The sequence below is a fragment of the Dromaius novaehollandiae genome, chromosome 6 (assembly GCF_036370855.1).
Source record: "Dromaius novaehollandiae isolate bDroNov1 chromosome 6, bDroNov1.hap1, whole genome shotgun sequence".
Lineage (NCBI taxonomy): Eukaryota > Metazoa > Chordata > Aves > Casuariiformes > Dromaiidae > Dromaius > Dromaius novaehollandiae.
This window is the reverse complement of record NC_088103.1, coordinates 40179800-40196202: the sequence shown is the minus strand read 5'-3', so window position 1 is coordinate 40196202 and position 16403 is coordinate 40179800. Positions and strand designations below refer to the sequence as shown.

The following is a 16403-nucleotide window of genomic DNA, read 5'->3' as shown; positions in this document are numbered from 1 at the left end:
CTGAGTTAACCCATGACTGGCTTGACCTGTTTTAGGGCATGATCAACATAGAAATATGTTGTTTTGGCCAAGCCAGCAAGCCTTTTTGTCTTTTCCTCTCCTATCAGTCAAACACCCTGGGCCTCTCTTGCCATAAACACTACTCAATACCAAAGCACTGGTAAAGATTTCCTTTATTTGGGCAGTAATAAACCAGCATCAGTACATCAAAGATAAACAGTAAATAGCAGAGTTTAATTAGCCACCACCTAGAAATCCGAAGTTCATTAGCTATAGCTTCCTTTATATATAAACACAGATTCTAGTAGGCTTAGTACATATTTACTAATTGCTAGCAAGTTATATTAATGTCTTACACACACACACACACACACACACACACACATTTTTCCTCAATGTGACTTCTTTAGTATTAATCAGCCTAGCACAGAGCTACAGCAGTAACTGACATTCTTCCAATAGTCATGCATAATTTTTATGATCAGTTAAGGCCAGAGGAAAAGGGGGAAGAAAGAGAGAGAGGGAGATATGAGGGGAATGGACAAGCAAGCAAACCCACTGATTCAAGACAGGTTATTGTCTCCCAGTTCTTCCTCAGATCAAAAGCTAAGGGTTGTTAAGAGACTGTGCTATCATTTAGAAAAGTCTAATTCTTGGCTGAAAACAGCTTCTAGAATTGTGTTTGTAAAACCAGATGGCACAGGCAGGAGGGCAAGAGGATGTAGCTGTTGAAAAAACACTTTCTCAAGAAGTTGTGGAGCGACTTTGGGAAAAGTGGCCTAATATGTCCTCATCTGATAAGGATACATTCACCTAGGCTACCCTGGTGGATGATGCTTTTTTGGATAAGATAGTTGATATGCAGGTCAGTCCTTTGAGAAGTCTGTCTGGTCACTATGTCCACTACTGGTCCCATTTGAGATTAGAGAAACTGTAAATGCCTAAATTCTGGCAGACTTACTAAGCAAGCACACTTGACACAAAAGGTACTATAGTGCAGAAGCTGATATGAAGACAGAACTGCAGGACTCTACCCAGGACAGTGAAAAACATTAGGCCTCTCTCTGTGGGGACCGATTCAGGGAGAGACAGAGGTAAAGTTAGTCCTTTAACTTTGGTAAGCATCATAAATAACTCAGGTAACTCAAAAATATAGGCATGCTTTGAAGATCAACCTTAGCACAAGTTGTTATATGAAATCTATGGCTCAAATCGTTTTCTAAGATTCTAAACAGAAAGTCTAGCAGAGCTGCATTTTATAATGAAAAGTGAAAATAAAGACACTTCTAAAAGTGAAATAGTTAAATACATAATCAAGTTTCAAGTATATTGAATATGTAGTAAGAGAACTTACAAAGTCACTAGAGGTCTTCATATTGACTTAACATAGTTCAATATGTTAGAGTAACAAATCCATTCAAATGCCTGGGTACCTATAGCTGACAATAGCGTGAATGTCAGTTCCCTGAATCAGTTAATGAACTCTCTTGGCATTTTAAACTTGGACAAGTCATTTACTATGAACATAACCAAAGATTATTATTTAACTACTCATTTAGCTGCAGGAACAAGCATGGTATTATAAGCTGATAAAACAAGCATAATATGTATTTTATGTATTTACCTTTTTATCAACATATGATCTACATAAATCCCAGAGGTGCCAATGTTACTACAGAAATTATCCAATTTTTTTTTTAATATAGTTCTCAAGTAGAAAGCAGAGGAAAAAATAGAATAAAAAAATGAGCAAGACTTTTCAGGAGTTGGAGAGGAATGGTAAGGGGTGTAAGCATGTGATATTCCACAGTAATGAGACAGGCTGGCTGCATTCCAGTGTCAGCCACTATAACTATATCCTGTAAGAATTCAGCTGCAAATCTTTGTTTCCTTTATGTCTTTCATGTATTTGCAATTCACAAGGCAAAAGGCAAAGACAAAGTCTTTCAGCTGGAGTTCTTTCATCCAAGAACGTTCTTCAACCAAGGCCAAAGGTTCACCATATCCTAAAGGGGCTTTGGATCTGCATGTTCAATCATCTTCATCCAAATGTATTTCTTTGGGAGCACTATTCGGTCCTTGTGGTGGATCCTAAAAGAACACCGATAAAGACTGTCTTCATTCCTTCAAATACGGTCCTCAATGGTTTCATCTTTAGGACCACTGTATAAGAATACTGTGTCAAAAGTGCAAAATGGTAAACAGCTCAGAGATATTTCAATTAAAACCACAGCACACTGAATCACTTCTCCATCTACAGTATTTTTTTGTCAGTTCTTTAGATAAAGGTTTCTAGGATGAAATAGACTTTCTGGAAACCCACACATATGAACACAGTTTTTCCTTGCACTGAGAGTAGTTATAAAAAGCACTACATTACTACTACTTCTTCCCTGGACTATTATTTCTATAGTGATAAAAATTGTGGCATAAGACGCTACATGTACATTGCAGTACTATAGAGTATTTTGAATAAAAAGCTCTCTAAAATTTGATGATGTTACTGTATCTGCTTAAATTGCTTTACTGACAAGGGACAAGCAGAGTTATCTCTGTGAGGAAATAAGACAGTTATTTAATGGTGCATGAGAATGCTATAAAAGAGTTTATAATGGGAAGTAAAAAACTGCGATTTGTAATTATCTAAAAAATGTCAGCTAATTTTGGTTTCCAAGCCAATCTCACACTCTGACCTGTCCATCACTATTCTACTCACTTAGCTTGCTTAACTTTCTTTTGCCTCACTTCCTTTTTTTAATCTTGCAGTCCTTTCCTTTCTCTATTCCATTTTTCTATCTCCCCTGAGCTACCCATTCATTTACTCCTTTCTCTCATCTGAGTAAGTATTTTCTTTCCCTTTTCTCTTCTGGTAGCCTCTGCCAGAACCATATACCCTTCTTTCCTTGTTCCACAAGCCTCTTTATGAACTTAGTCTTTCTGTTTTCTTTTTGCATCATTCTCAACCCCACAATCTCTCCAATTCCAGGTCTTCTATCCCTTTTCAATCTATTGCCCCATCGTCACCTCCAGTTCTTCTTTGCCTTTACTATTTTGCACTCTTCACTTCTCTTCACATCCCTTTTTCCCATAAGAAATCATAAATAATTTCCCATCTTCTCAATATCCTTTTGCATGCTGTGTGACTTCTACCATTTCACCAATCTGTCAAACAACTGTTTCTCAAGACTGATTCAGATAAACTATTTCTAGAACAAGGGAACAATCCTCCCTTGCTCCAACAGTATAAGATAACTAAATAGGAGGGGAGCTGATATTTAGCATTATTTTTAAAAAAACCCTGCAAGCAATGCTGTCCAATCTTCATTATTTTATTACAATGCTTGAAATAATTAGGTTTTTTTTTTAAATTAAAGCTGCAGCTTCTGAAAGAAGTATGTAAAAAAACTCATCTCTGAAAAGAAAGTTTCAAGCTCTGATGGTTACACGAAAAGCATGACACATGATCCTGTCTTAACTTAATGAATGAAAGATGAGAAGGATAATAATTCAACCCTAATATTTTACAGCCTTATCATTTTTAAGCTGAGTAACTATTAGCATTCTGACTCACAGCTTTTCAGGGACAGACATAAACCTGATCTGAATAGAAGGGCAGAAGGCATAATAACAATTTCTTAAGTCCGTGACTGATTTTGAACTGTTCTGGGTTAGCAGTAGTGACCGTATGGTCCAAAGCTTACAGGATCGAAAAAAAATAAATAAAAAGGAAAGAAAGAGTTTCAACGAGTCACAGGAATGTCATAAAATATCACTCATTACTCTCAAGTTGTAAAACCTGGCAACAGCATTTTCTTGGGAACTTCAATTTTGGACTGAAATGACCAGAAGTGTCAAGTGGTTGGTACTTTGCAGATTTCAAACTAGTAGCAAATGGATGAAAAGCTCAATTTTCCCTCACCGGTCTGAGGGATTCATTTCTATCAAAAGTCATTTCTTGATCTCAAATTAGAAGCTGCTTCCCTGTAATGGGAAATGGACAGGTCAGATAAAGGATACTAATGAGGATTACTTTTTCCTGGGACAGAAAGCAATCAATACCTCTCCTTAATTCATCTTAAAGGGCTGTGATGGGGAAGGTACAAGTTTTTCTACTCCAGCTTGTAACTTCCACAAAGCCTTTAATCGCTGTTTTTTTTCTAGAGTTAATATAGTTAAATCATCTTTTGTGTTCTTCTTTTATGGTACTAGCCAAATTTTCAATCTAACAGTAGGAAGATTAAAATTTTGACTAGAAGACATGCATTTGACACCTCTCTTCCAACATAAATGATACTCCTCCCCACGACCAGGCTGTGTTTACATAACTGGTTTAATTACTTATGGGAAATATTTCTCTTTGAATTCTGTGGTGAAGGGAGTGTAAAACACTGCAGGGTTCAGAAATCAAATAATTTATCTTTTATAACATTAGTGTATGAAGGATGTTAACAAAACATATATAGCTCAAACAGAAGCTTCCTATTGACTCTCTATTCTATCTTCAAGGCCTGACCAAAGCTGATCTCTGACTTTAAATTTGATATAACTCAGATGGGATTTGGTTTGTAAAATAACAACTCTAGGCTTTAAAGTTTATTAATTCTTTGTAGTGTCCTACGTTCTTTAGCTTTTTATGTGTAAAATAGATTTCTGTGCAACGGAGTCAATAAAAGACTTCTGGTTGAAAGGGAATAGTGATTTAAGGTATTGTGTTTCTTCTTGTAAAAACAAACATTATAAACTTGTTTTAACAGTAAAATAAATGTAAAAAAAAAAAAGAATTAAGGTGGATTGTTAGTTTCAGCTGCAGCCTGAAGGCAAAATGAGAGAACGTGCTCTTAAGTCATTTTTTTCTGACAAGTTTCAGGCCTATCACATCTTAGACCTAGTATATTATGCAATTAAGGATGATTTTCTGGATGCTCAGGCATTCTCAAATCACTCAAATTGAAACTATTGCTTTCTGTCCTGGCACTCAGTCACAGGTAGACCTTAGCTTTCCCCTGACAATTCCTTCTGAAAAATACAGCTGTACAAAAAAAATTGTACTGACGATGAGTTTGGTGCTGGTTCAGTGCTTGCTCTGCAGGGGTAAAAACAAACTGTGAAATACCATGAAGTGCTTGGAAGCACTCACAAACTATTTTCTCAGTGTCCAGTTCTCAGCATTAAAGTTAGCTGTGGGTCAAGTCAATGCTGAGAAAAATCTAATCTTTACAGCTGTTGAAATACTTAAGCCATATCAGATTTTAAAGTGATGTCATAGCAAAGTAGTTATTACTAACCTGCCACAGGATCTGCTAATGGCAGTTGAAGTTCTTATTCATCAAGGGGCCCAAATAATTGAAACAATCCATCTGCTCTGTGTACTCTCTTTCTGGCTCTGCTGTGATTATATGCTACCTTGTGATATTTGCCAGTGATGTCATACTTTATCAAGCAGTTGCTGGTCTGTTAGATCTCCCGAGAACTGCATCATACTCCTGTGATGGAGCACAGGTAACTAAAATAATCCACCTGTTCCAAGCTTTTCCCTCACAACAAACCCCGATGGGACATGATATTTGGCAGTGACTGTCATAACTGATCATGCAATTGCCAGACTCATGTATTTCCTGAAAGCTGCTGCTGTTTTTCATCATAAATTCCAGATAATTGAAGTAATTGACCTGCTCTAGGGCCCTGCTTTCATTCTAGCATTCTCTGGGATGGGACATTTGCCTATTGTCATATTTATTTAAGAGTTGCGGTGGGAATAGGCTTTAATTACTTTTTTTACAAGATGTCATAAGAACACAAAGAAAAGTGACATTATTTGCACAGTTCATGCTACTGAGCTTTCAGGCACTACATCTGCTCTCCATACGCACACCATGACTCACAAGTGCACGCAACATGCTATCTCAGTTTCAGTGTTAAAAAAGATACAGAGAGGAAGTGACAGGAAGAATGCAAGAGAAATATAATTCCCATTATCAACCTAGATGCAAAACTATTAATGGAAAGAGCAGGAGGATTACTGCTCCCATATAATGAGTACTAAGTAATTTAAACACTTCAGTGCTCTGTTGGTCAAATGGAGCCTTGTTGCAACAGTTAAGGAGCCTACAAATATTTTACAGTGGACCTGGAACCCTGACTTAGGCTTTTCACCACTTATGCAGTTAAAGGATGAAATTGCCTGTTGATTGATATAAAGATTTTATAATAGTCCAATTAAGTATACTAGCCATAAAAGGCTTTTATGCTTTCATGTGCTATTGTGGGAATAGGGGCATAGATCTTACTTGTAGTCAGATTATAGTGCTTGGTTTTATTTGAGAAGTACAAAAATACTGCATTCACTCACTAGATTACATCCCACTTCTGAATTTACTGTCTTCTTCTCAAGGAGAGATGTTACATTGTATTTATTACGCTGCTTAGCATCTGAGCAGGTCACAAACTGACTGGCAGTGACTGTAAGAGTCTAACATATCTGCAATAATCTTGCAAGTATCAGTTATAGAGCTTTTCAGCACTTCCATTAAGATCTAACATTTCTGCAGCTGTATTTACTTCTCCATTTTTGGAGGTTCAATGTTTTGCTCTGCACAAAGTACAGGATACAGGATAACATTCTTTTATTTTAAAAGACCTCCACCTGTAATAAAGCCAACTTTCCTAAAGTCTAATTTTTTGGGTGTGGGGGGGTTAAATCTGTAGTTCCCTCTTTTCAGCGCCTTACCTTCACATGGACAACATTAAAATGATTTAAACGAAAAATGCTGATTTTAAAGTGAGGGAGTTGCCAAATCTTTTATTTCTAACAGTGCACAAGTTTATCAACAACATGTTAGTTATCTACAAACATTGAGTATTTTTTTTTTTAATTTGAATGAAAGTGAAGCCAATTCAGAAAGTCAAGATGATCTTTTAAGAATAAGGCAGTTTACAAGTAAACCATACATTGAAAGGAGCACATTTTCCTCATCTGCCATCAAAGTTCTCTTGAGATAAGTGTAGTAGTTTTCTTTTAAGGAAAGGAAAAACAAAACAAAACAAAAGAAACACTCTCTCTCTCCACTAAATGACTCTCGACTGGAAGGGTTTAAAGTGTCTTATATAATGTAAAGATTCTAAAAGTCAAGTGCTGACATCCAGGAGACACTTATGCTTTTGTCAAAAATGAGAATCACTTTACTTCGGCACAGGGGCAGGTAGGTAGGCACTGAAGACAGCTGCTAGTGCCTGCCCTGCTCCCCCTGTGCTCCTAACCTTTCTGGGCCACTTCCAACCTACAGGTCCTAACAGCACTGTAGCACTTGCAGCTCAAGCATTGTAGTGCTACTTGCATGCTTTTCTCCTCATTGAGAAGTATCTTAATCTCAGTTACAAGGAACTCATCTAGCAGCAAAGTCAGAGTTCTTAGTTTGTAGAGGAAAGTTAAGATAAGACAACTTGTTATAATTCTGTACTGATTATTTATGAATGAATGCCTACTTGAAAAAGAAAAGATATGACAGACAAGACACTGTGCACACTGCAGCAGTGGGGGAAAAAGCAGCTTTTTGATGAAATAGCATTATTTACATACATAGGTGATGATTAAATGCAGAGAAATTCAGAACAGTGACTTTATTTACAGATAATTGGCCCTGACTAATACAAGAAAACATAACACTGCAGCTTTTTGTCAGCAGTGAGATTTAATTATACATTATTAATTTTACTGGCATGTCAACAAAAGGTCAGACAACACAATGTAAAAGAGGAAGAACGGAGTCCTATAGCCTGACAGTGTTACAAGTTAAAAAAGTAAGTTAATACTTATATAGTACTGCTGGAGGCAGGGGGGTGGCAAGGGGGGGTGGGAAATGGGGGACGACATTCTTCATTCAAGTCAGGTCAAAATTGAGTGTCAAATTCTGACTCCTGACATAAAACCAGAAAGAACATGAAATGAAACAAGGTGATAGGAATAAAGGAGGTGTTACACACTAATGTAACTGCCTAAATTTTCAACCTGGCCAGACAGGTGGACTCATAAATGGGCATATAAAGCCAGACAAGAACACTTTGGCTGATTAAGGGATGAGTCGCAGCTGGCCAGCAATAGCAGAATTCACAGCAGAAGACCAGCTTTTCTTAGCACTGCATAAGTCCCTTGCTTTTAATATTACCTATTGTTCTCAGCCTTATTTTTAATTATGACCCTCTCCCAGTTGCCAATCTGATTGTTCCCAACACCAACTCTTCTACATGGTAGAACTGTCATTCCTGATGCTGTGCCTCACTTAAATGAAACTGTAGTTTATTTGTAGGTTATTATTTGACTCACCATTAAAAAATAAAAAGAACAAACTTAAGCTTTGTTGGCAGTGAATAGTATTTTTTATTAAGAAAAGCCACTCTTAACCAGATTAGTCTCTGTCCTCCAAACTGCTCTACTTGCTCCCATTGCTCCCATTGCTCTACTTGCATAGGCTCTATTTTGCCTGTGAGTGCTAAATGGGAATGAGTTGAGTGGCTTTGTAAGGGTATTTCAAATATGCTGGTAAATTAAAGGCAGTAGTGCCTTTTACTAATACACAATCACTCATATAATGTCATCTCTACAGGAAATACCTACTCCTTTTCCTAATTCTTTCAATTTTTGAAAGTCAATTCAAAATACATGCAATCGTGAAGGCCAAAAGCTTCTAGTAAAAAAAGTAAAAAGTACTCAGCGCTCTAATGCTTATAACTAAGGGTCAATCATGCCTCTTTGCTAGGATGACAAAAGGCTTGTAAAGATATCCTGATACAGCTCCCTCCTTATCCAAAAGGAAAGAGAAACTCGGTGATGAGTACCAACAGGGGAAGTGGTATGTCCTTGAGACAGTCTTTGGCATGCTCTCGTTGGGAGGTTGGAGCTGGGTTAGGCTATCTACTGGAAGGGGAAGAATATTGTGTTCTAAATTGCCAGCATTATTGTTTGCTCAAGTTAGGGATATTCTTTCCACAAGGGAAAGGTTCTTGTGTGGTTTTTTTTGCTTGTGTGGGGTTTTGTGCATGGGGTGTGGGGGAGGAGTTAAAAACAGAGAGGGATTTACCCCCATCTCCTCATTCAGATATCCGTTTCTCTTCCATGCTAAAAGGAAGGGAAATATTCATTTAGAGTGCTTAAATTGTGACAATGAACAGAAATGGACCAAAAAACCCAAATATTTTGATTTTTCTTTCTAGATCAGTGGTTCTATTTCACACACAAACTCTTTGGATACTAAATTCAAAGCCTGAAACTGTCTTTCTTCATCTTATTTTATCTTTCCATGTAATTACCTAGCAATCACTAATGGCTACACTATTAAACTAAGGTTATTGATAGAACAAGTCAAAGATTCACAGCAAGCTGAGTTGTGCACCATACATATTTCAGCAGGAAACTATACAGCTGAAGCTTGAAATTTAAAGACAAGCATTTATTTGCACAAAAATTTTGGAGGGGAAGTGATGGAAGTGAGAATGTTTTCAAACAAACTTTGCTGTATAAGTATTGATAAAATATAAAAAAGAAATAATAACAGGGAGTCTCATATCAAGCTTAGAAAAGGAAACTCAATTCCTGGATATTAACTGGTTGCAAAAAATGTAGGAAGAAGTGAATTTTAAAACTAGATTAACCTCTCTTTCATTTTGCATTTCTTTTCACAAATGAAAGAGGGATTTTTTATTTGATTTTTAAATCTTTCGTTCTTTGTCTAACTGCAAAGCTCTTCTAATGGCTAATTCATCTTTCTTTTCATCTTTGCAAGCTGCTAGAGAACAACTTTAGATACTATTCACTTATCCACTGAATCCAGCTTTCTGCTTAGGAAGTAAACGCTACGTTAGACAATGGTTATGTTGAGCACCTATAGCATCATTAACTTGTCTGAAATGCCCCTTTTATAAGGTTGTTCTGTTAGGAACAATTTCGGAAGAGTACAGAAGAGCTGAAAAGGGTTGAGTGTCTTGGATTAGGCTATTATAGTAAAATTGAGCATCCCAATCAAGTTCTCCAGCATCTAAACGGATTTATTGTATCCAAGCTCTTCTGTGTCAAAAAAGTCCAAGGAGAATTATGCATTGGAAATTCTGTACTAGGATTTTATGTTGGGCCTTCCCCATCCCCATAGGTCAGGTTGCAATTTAGATTACACAACTTACTAGGAAAATAAAACCCCCTCTAACTCAGTATTACAGAAATATACTGGTGATGTGTGTCCACTATCTCTCACCTCTCATCTGGTAGTCAGTAATTAGCAGTGCAGGGGATTTTGAGAGACTCTGTAATTGTTTGAGGTAGGACAGCAATATATTATTACAAAGAAAAATAAACCATTTGGGGATTCCTTCTAAGACTGCACAACTAGCGTACCAATTATTGTTCAGGCATATAGCCAGAGGCACAATCTTCCCTCCAGCTTCTCCTCCTGCCAGTTTTACAAAAAGAAAACACAGGTATGTGGACAACGTCACTGTACCTTACATCTCCCTGAAACAATGACTCATATAAAATGAAAACTACCTTATGTTCTCTAGTAAAATAACTTGCACTGTATGCAGAAATTTAGTAAGCAAATAAAGAAGGGTTTTTTTATTTTCCCACATCTCTCTGTAAGCCACTATAATTTTCACCAGATATCTTAAAATATTCACTTAGCATCAATGGCTGAAGCAAACTGAGGAAATCAGAATAGTACTTAAATATTATTCAGGCACCTAAATAAAAAAAAATTAAAAAAATCCTTGCTCAACTGCCATCTGGTCAGGACCAATGCTAGTTTTTAATTCTAAAGTTCTTAGCACCAAGGTCTGCCTCTTTCTAGATACAACAGCATCTATGCTTTGACAAGCACGTGTGCATCTGTGCAACCACTTTTTTTCTCCAAGCTAAAATTAGTTAAGGTGCAAAGTTAGTGTTCCATGGCCTTTGTCCCCTCCAAAGAACTCACTTAAGGAGATGCTTTCAGTGCCAATCCAAAACATCTGCAGGATTAGGTTCTTTATAAGGCAGACATATGCCAGCCTGTTCCATTGACAATACAGAAAATGGAGGAGAAAGGATCAGAGCTCCCTTATTGTAAACAGCCTAATTGCCACAGTATTCACACAAGAAGTAGGGGGTGTAGATTCCAAAACTCCCTCTTCTGCCATAAAGAGTTCAAATCCACATCCTTTACCTCACCAAAAGTTTCCAAAACCAAATAGCCTAAGGACTTCTGAGTGGACATACTTGCCAGTTCTCATGTTCAATTCTCTGTCACTCAAGAAAGAGAATTTAAATTGAATGACTGATGTTAGACAAATCATTGCTTACTGCAACAAAGTGCCCAGAGTAACTTGTATGACACCCAGCTTCATCCATGCAAGCCACAGACCCACCGAGTCCTCTCCAGATACCAGTGGCTACAAAGTCTGGCAGTGCAGCACCTATCTCTAGGCTACTACATGCTCTATTCAATTTGTCATTCAAACTTGGGGTCACAAGAGGAGATTGTGAACAATATTAACATGGTTAATCCTATCCCCCTCTTCCTCTTCTAATTTCTGCTTGGATTTCCCAACTGGAAGAGTGAATTGTTTTTATTACAGAAGTAATTACATTTTTTTTTAAGTTACATTATCATATCTCAAGGTGCCATTATTTTAAACTTTATTTTCTTTGGACTGTTTACCATGGAGTTGATGCAAATAATTACTATCTCTTATTTTAATTAAGTAATTTTCTAGCCATGGTAAAGTGTTACTTTCAATTCAAGTTAGCAAGAGGTGAAGATAAAATTCTTAAATATACCCTGTATGTGTAGACTTTTCAGTACATAACAGGGGGGTTTGAGGAGCAGTGGTCAGGCATAGAGCCCAAGTCGTCCTTCCTGATAGGAAGTAAGGGGATATTTGAAATCAAGTCAGATTGTGCAGAAAGAAAGGAAGTGAGAAGGTATTAGATCTGTCAGATTGATTTGCTTCTGCCTCTTCTTTGCCATCATTGCTTTCAGGTGTCCGAGAACCCAGAAAGACCCAGTTCCATTCCATGTAACTTTGAATTGTGGAAGACTCGAGAGATTCACTTATTTCATGTTTTTAGCTTCAAGCCAATCCTTAAGGGAAAAAATAATCCAAAAGATATCCAGTGACAATGGGAGTCCTGAAGAACAAGGAATGAACAAAGAGGACAGAATTCTTGTAGAAGATGGCTATTGCTGTTTTGGTCTGTATAAGCAGACGTCTAATGTCATAGCAGTCTTTGTGAATATACCCATAAAGGGATTAACCATGACATGGTGCTTTCCTTGTATTACTTGATGTTTTGTCAAAAATGAAATAAAATAAGATAAAAATTAATCATTCAAAAAAATCTTTTGTCTCTTTACACAGCAATAATTATGCTTTTTGATAATCTAAGCAGTTGGATTAATGGAATTCTAACGCATCCTTATTCTGTTAAAACTGTCACTTGGCAAACATGATTTAAGACTATAGAATGACTGGCAGCTTTTACTCTACCACATTATGTTAGTAAAAGGAAGGCATACAAGTATTTCAAAGGACAAGCAAAATACAATCTAAATTTACTTTTCAAAACATTTCCCTGAGCATATGAGTTGGTGAATGTTTGTCAGTATTATCAGATTACTTTACATTTTTGTTCACTCCCTTTCTTAGAGTTCCAGTGTTACCCTTATCTATTCAAATAGTGGTGATCAGGGCAAATCTCCTAATTTGTAATAGAATGCTGAGTATACATTGTCAAAGTAGGGCTCTGTGCCAGGGATCATATAGATATTTATTGAGGCAAGAGTCCATTTAATAGAATTTAGGGTTTTAATGTTATGTAATTAAATTTATGTCAACACAACTCAAAATACATACTGTAGGTTCCATTATTGCAGAGACAGATCAGCAGACCCCCATACTCCAGTGATGTCCTTTGACTTAAATGTAACTCCAAACTGACCAATCTTGGCATTCTCTGCAAATTCACTGCAGCGTGTGGAGTCCACATACTTACAGCATCTGTCAGAAAGATCTGGCTATAGGATTGAGATACCCATTTGCAATTTGAGCTTTTAAAAAAGCCATGTTTAAATGCAAAGGAAGATGTAAATATTTATTAGATAGCCTCAGAAGTAGATGATTTGATGGTGCTTTTCTTCATAAGACTTCCAATGACTCTACTACCTCAAGTACTTTCAGAAGTGGCTAGATCTTTCCATGTGCATCTATGCAATTCTGAAGATGGAACGAAAGACTGAGCATTCTTTTTTGAAACAATATTGCATAGTGACAAGTGTACTAGAGTTCGATTTGTTGTGTTTTGCAATTTAGCATAGTTAATTTTCAGTTTTGCTAGTAATTCAGAAAGCTTAACACTTATTTAATTAGTCTAAGCTTGGTAATTCAGCCAATGAAAACTAAAATGGTTAAGATGAATTAATTGAAAAAAATGTTAACGGTTAATTTTCTGAATGCGGGAGCAACGTAAAAACAAACTTGAGTAACAGTATGATTAATTAATTGATTAGCTGGTTCCTGTTGAGAAATTATATTCAGTAAGAGTCTGTCAATACAAATTGCTGTCAATTGCCACTTTACAAAGTGCCAAGAATAATGGGTTCAGGTGCATACTAAAACCAGTTGTCATGAATGCCAATTTAGAGGAGAAAAATGGATTGTTTATTATCTAATTTAATTTCAGACAGTTAACTTACTTGTAATAACTCACTTTAGCATTGAATTTTCAAGAACTTGAGTGTTGTTAAAAGCAGCAGCTCATTCTAATAAATTTGCAAATTTAAGTTGTTCAGTAAATAATTTAAAGCAGCCCATAACTCAATTTTGTCATTGATTACTTGGAGAATATTTAGCAATTGTATTCAACATCCAGACACCCTCCTTCCTCCCCCGGCAGCATGTTTTGTTACAAATGCTCCCTACTGTTGTATTAGTAGACTTGACTCTGTAAACTTTCAAGTATATTGAGCAAGACGCAGAATGTCCAATGCTGCTGCTGGCTGACTCGGCCAGAATTCTTTGTGGGGTCTCCTCGGTCACGCCTGCTAGCAGTTACACCCACCTTGGAGGTATTTACTGCATTTTCTTTCAGCACATCTGGCCAGTTCTGTTGTTTAGATAATGAACAAGAAATTGCACAGAATAGAATTCTGCTCTCTAGTACATAAGCAGGGTGGAAGGGTGCATAACTGTATTTTGGGGGGTGTTGAGTTCATCCTTCACTTTATCCTTGCTATTTCTGAAATCTGTTAGATCACATTATTACAGGAATTACAGTCACCATGTGTAGAAGTTCAAAGTCAAGAAAAAGTTCTTATGCCCTGCAAGAATACAAGGCATAGTCAGCTATAAGATTTTACTGGGGTACTCCTCCATGTAATCCAGACTTCAGATAAGCTAACACTCGCTAATAGAACATTATTCTATATCCAATCATTAGTTTGGATACAGTTTTTCAAAGTGAGTGTTATGTACCTGTTTTCAATAGCGTTCAAGCAATATGTTTTCATATAGCATATAAATATAAATATGTTTTCATATAAATATGTTTTCAATAGCATTCAAGCCCATCTACTGCTGTTCAGCAATTCCCCTTCAAAACTGGAAAAGGAATATACTGTAGTATGTCTAATAAACCCCATAGACTATTTTAGCAGATTTCAAGTTCTCAGCTTTTGCTGTTAAAAAAGGCATTATTTATTGGTATACAATATAATAGACAGATCCATTCTTAAGGAATATGATCAAGAGGTCTGCAGTGTCTGTAAGATATTAATCCATTTCAAGCAACTCTGAACTAAGCTTGAAGAGACTTCTGGGTCACATTAGCCATTTCTTTCTCAGTATTTGTAGTATACACCTAGATTTAGAAGTTTAACCTTGGAAATGATAAATATCAGTGGATATTTATTTAGTGCCATAAGAGCTTGCCAAACTCAATTGCCAATTCAGGTGTGAAGTGGCAATGAGATCATTCATTGTACTGTTCAGACAACCATATATCTTCCAGTCTTCATACAGCAACCATCATTCAGCAGATCAGCAGAGGAAATAGCAGTCACTGTTCAGCAAATCAGCAGAACAAATTGGGAGTGAAAGAATAAAATGCATACACTTATTCTGCCTACTTTTTTCCTGGAACAAAAAGTCTGTAACTAAATAATCCAGTTTTCCTAGGAAAACATGTACCAAGTAGAAAGCTAGAAGTTTTAAGAAAACCCACTGCCTTGGAGCCTTTGAAAAGCAATCCAAATCAGTTTCTTACTGGTTCCTAGGAAGGGGTCAACCAGAAAGAGTTTAACTCTTATGAGGAGACAGTTAGACTTCTGCCTCTGGGCCAGTCTTCAATAATGTTGACAGTGTTCACTGGTCCATGAACTGACTGCCTCCCTCTTCCACAGAGTTCAAAAATTCACAGGACTCCCATTAGCACTGTCTCCAAGTACAAATATGCAGTTACATTATAGCAAGAAACTAAGATTATATAGTTATTTAATATCTTATGAATCTGCTTAAAGCTACACAACCATAAAGCATATCAATCTACATGTACAATTATATGTTCTTCCAAGTTTGCAGCTTCTGAAAACTGATAAACTATCAGCCCTTTCCCTTAGTTTGCAGAGATGTTGAAACACTTGTCATAATTAGGCACAAATAGAATCAGATTCTGAGTGAGTGTGAGGCGACTTAAATCTTACTCATTGTTTAACAGATCACGTTACAGCATGTTCACAATAGGTACCTGACACAGTCCACTGACTTGGGTTCAGATCTATCAAATACCAGTGAGCATAAGGTTACCACCACAAGAAGTTGCACTGAGTCACTGGAACTAACCCACGGTGGTATGCAGTATGTTCATTAGGTCATGCAGAGCACTCTGTATTTCAAAATAACTATGATATTAATATTCTCTTATAATCTGTGACTTCAAGAAAGATCAACCATAGTTGCAAACAAGCAGCAATAAACCAAAAGGTTTCAAAAGCCTTTTCAGTTTTGTTTTAATAATATGAATTGATTTAAAACAGAAGAAAGTTCAACAGCAAAGTCTTTGAAATGTCACCTCAAAAATAGGTCAGATTCTTGCTTCCTAGGCTCTCTTTTACAGCATAAAAGGCTGTCTGTGTTTTGCCTCATGACTTTTCTCCTCGTGGGAGCTCCCATGGATCATTTCTGTTAGCAAAAAAGAATCCGTTGACTGAGCCTATCCTAAAGCTGACAGACCGAGTTTCCCTAGGGAAGCTGCTGCGGGCAGAACACAGCTATTGGCCAACCTAGTTAAAAATATAACAGCATATAACCAGCACTATAAGGACATAGTTACTTGTTAGATTTTACACAAAACTTTTTTGTAAGCAGGGAAATATTTTAGCTTTGAC

At 36.7% G+C, this 16403-nt stretch overlaps 1 protein-coding gene across 4 annotated transcripts in view; it reads right to left on the bottom strand.

Moving 5' to 3' along the window:
- ATRNL1 (attractin like 1) overlaps positions 1-16403 on the bottom strand; it is a 567608-nt gene that overhangs the window by 101970 nt on the left and 449235 nt on the right. The window contains exon 29 of one of the 4 annotated variants that reach the window (XM_026096164.2): positions 164-2091. The exons of the other annotated variants lie outside the window; for them this stretch is intronic. Within the exon in view, the coding sequence (XP_025951949.1) occupies positions 2032-2091 (60 nt within the window). The 3' untranslated portion in view covers positions 164-2031. Of the gene's footprint in view, positions 1-163; positions 2092-16403 lie in introns of those variants that run through there. 4 annotated transcript variants of the gene reach the window in all.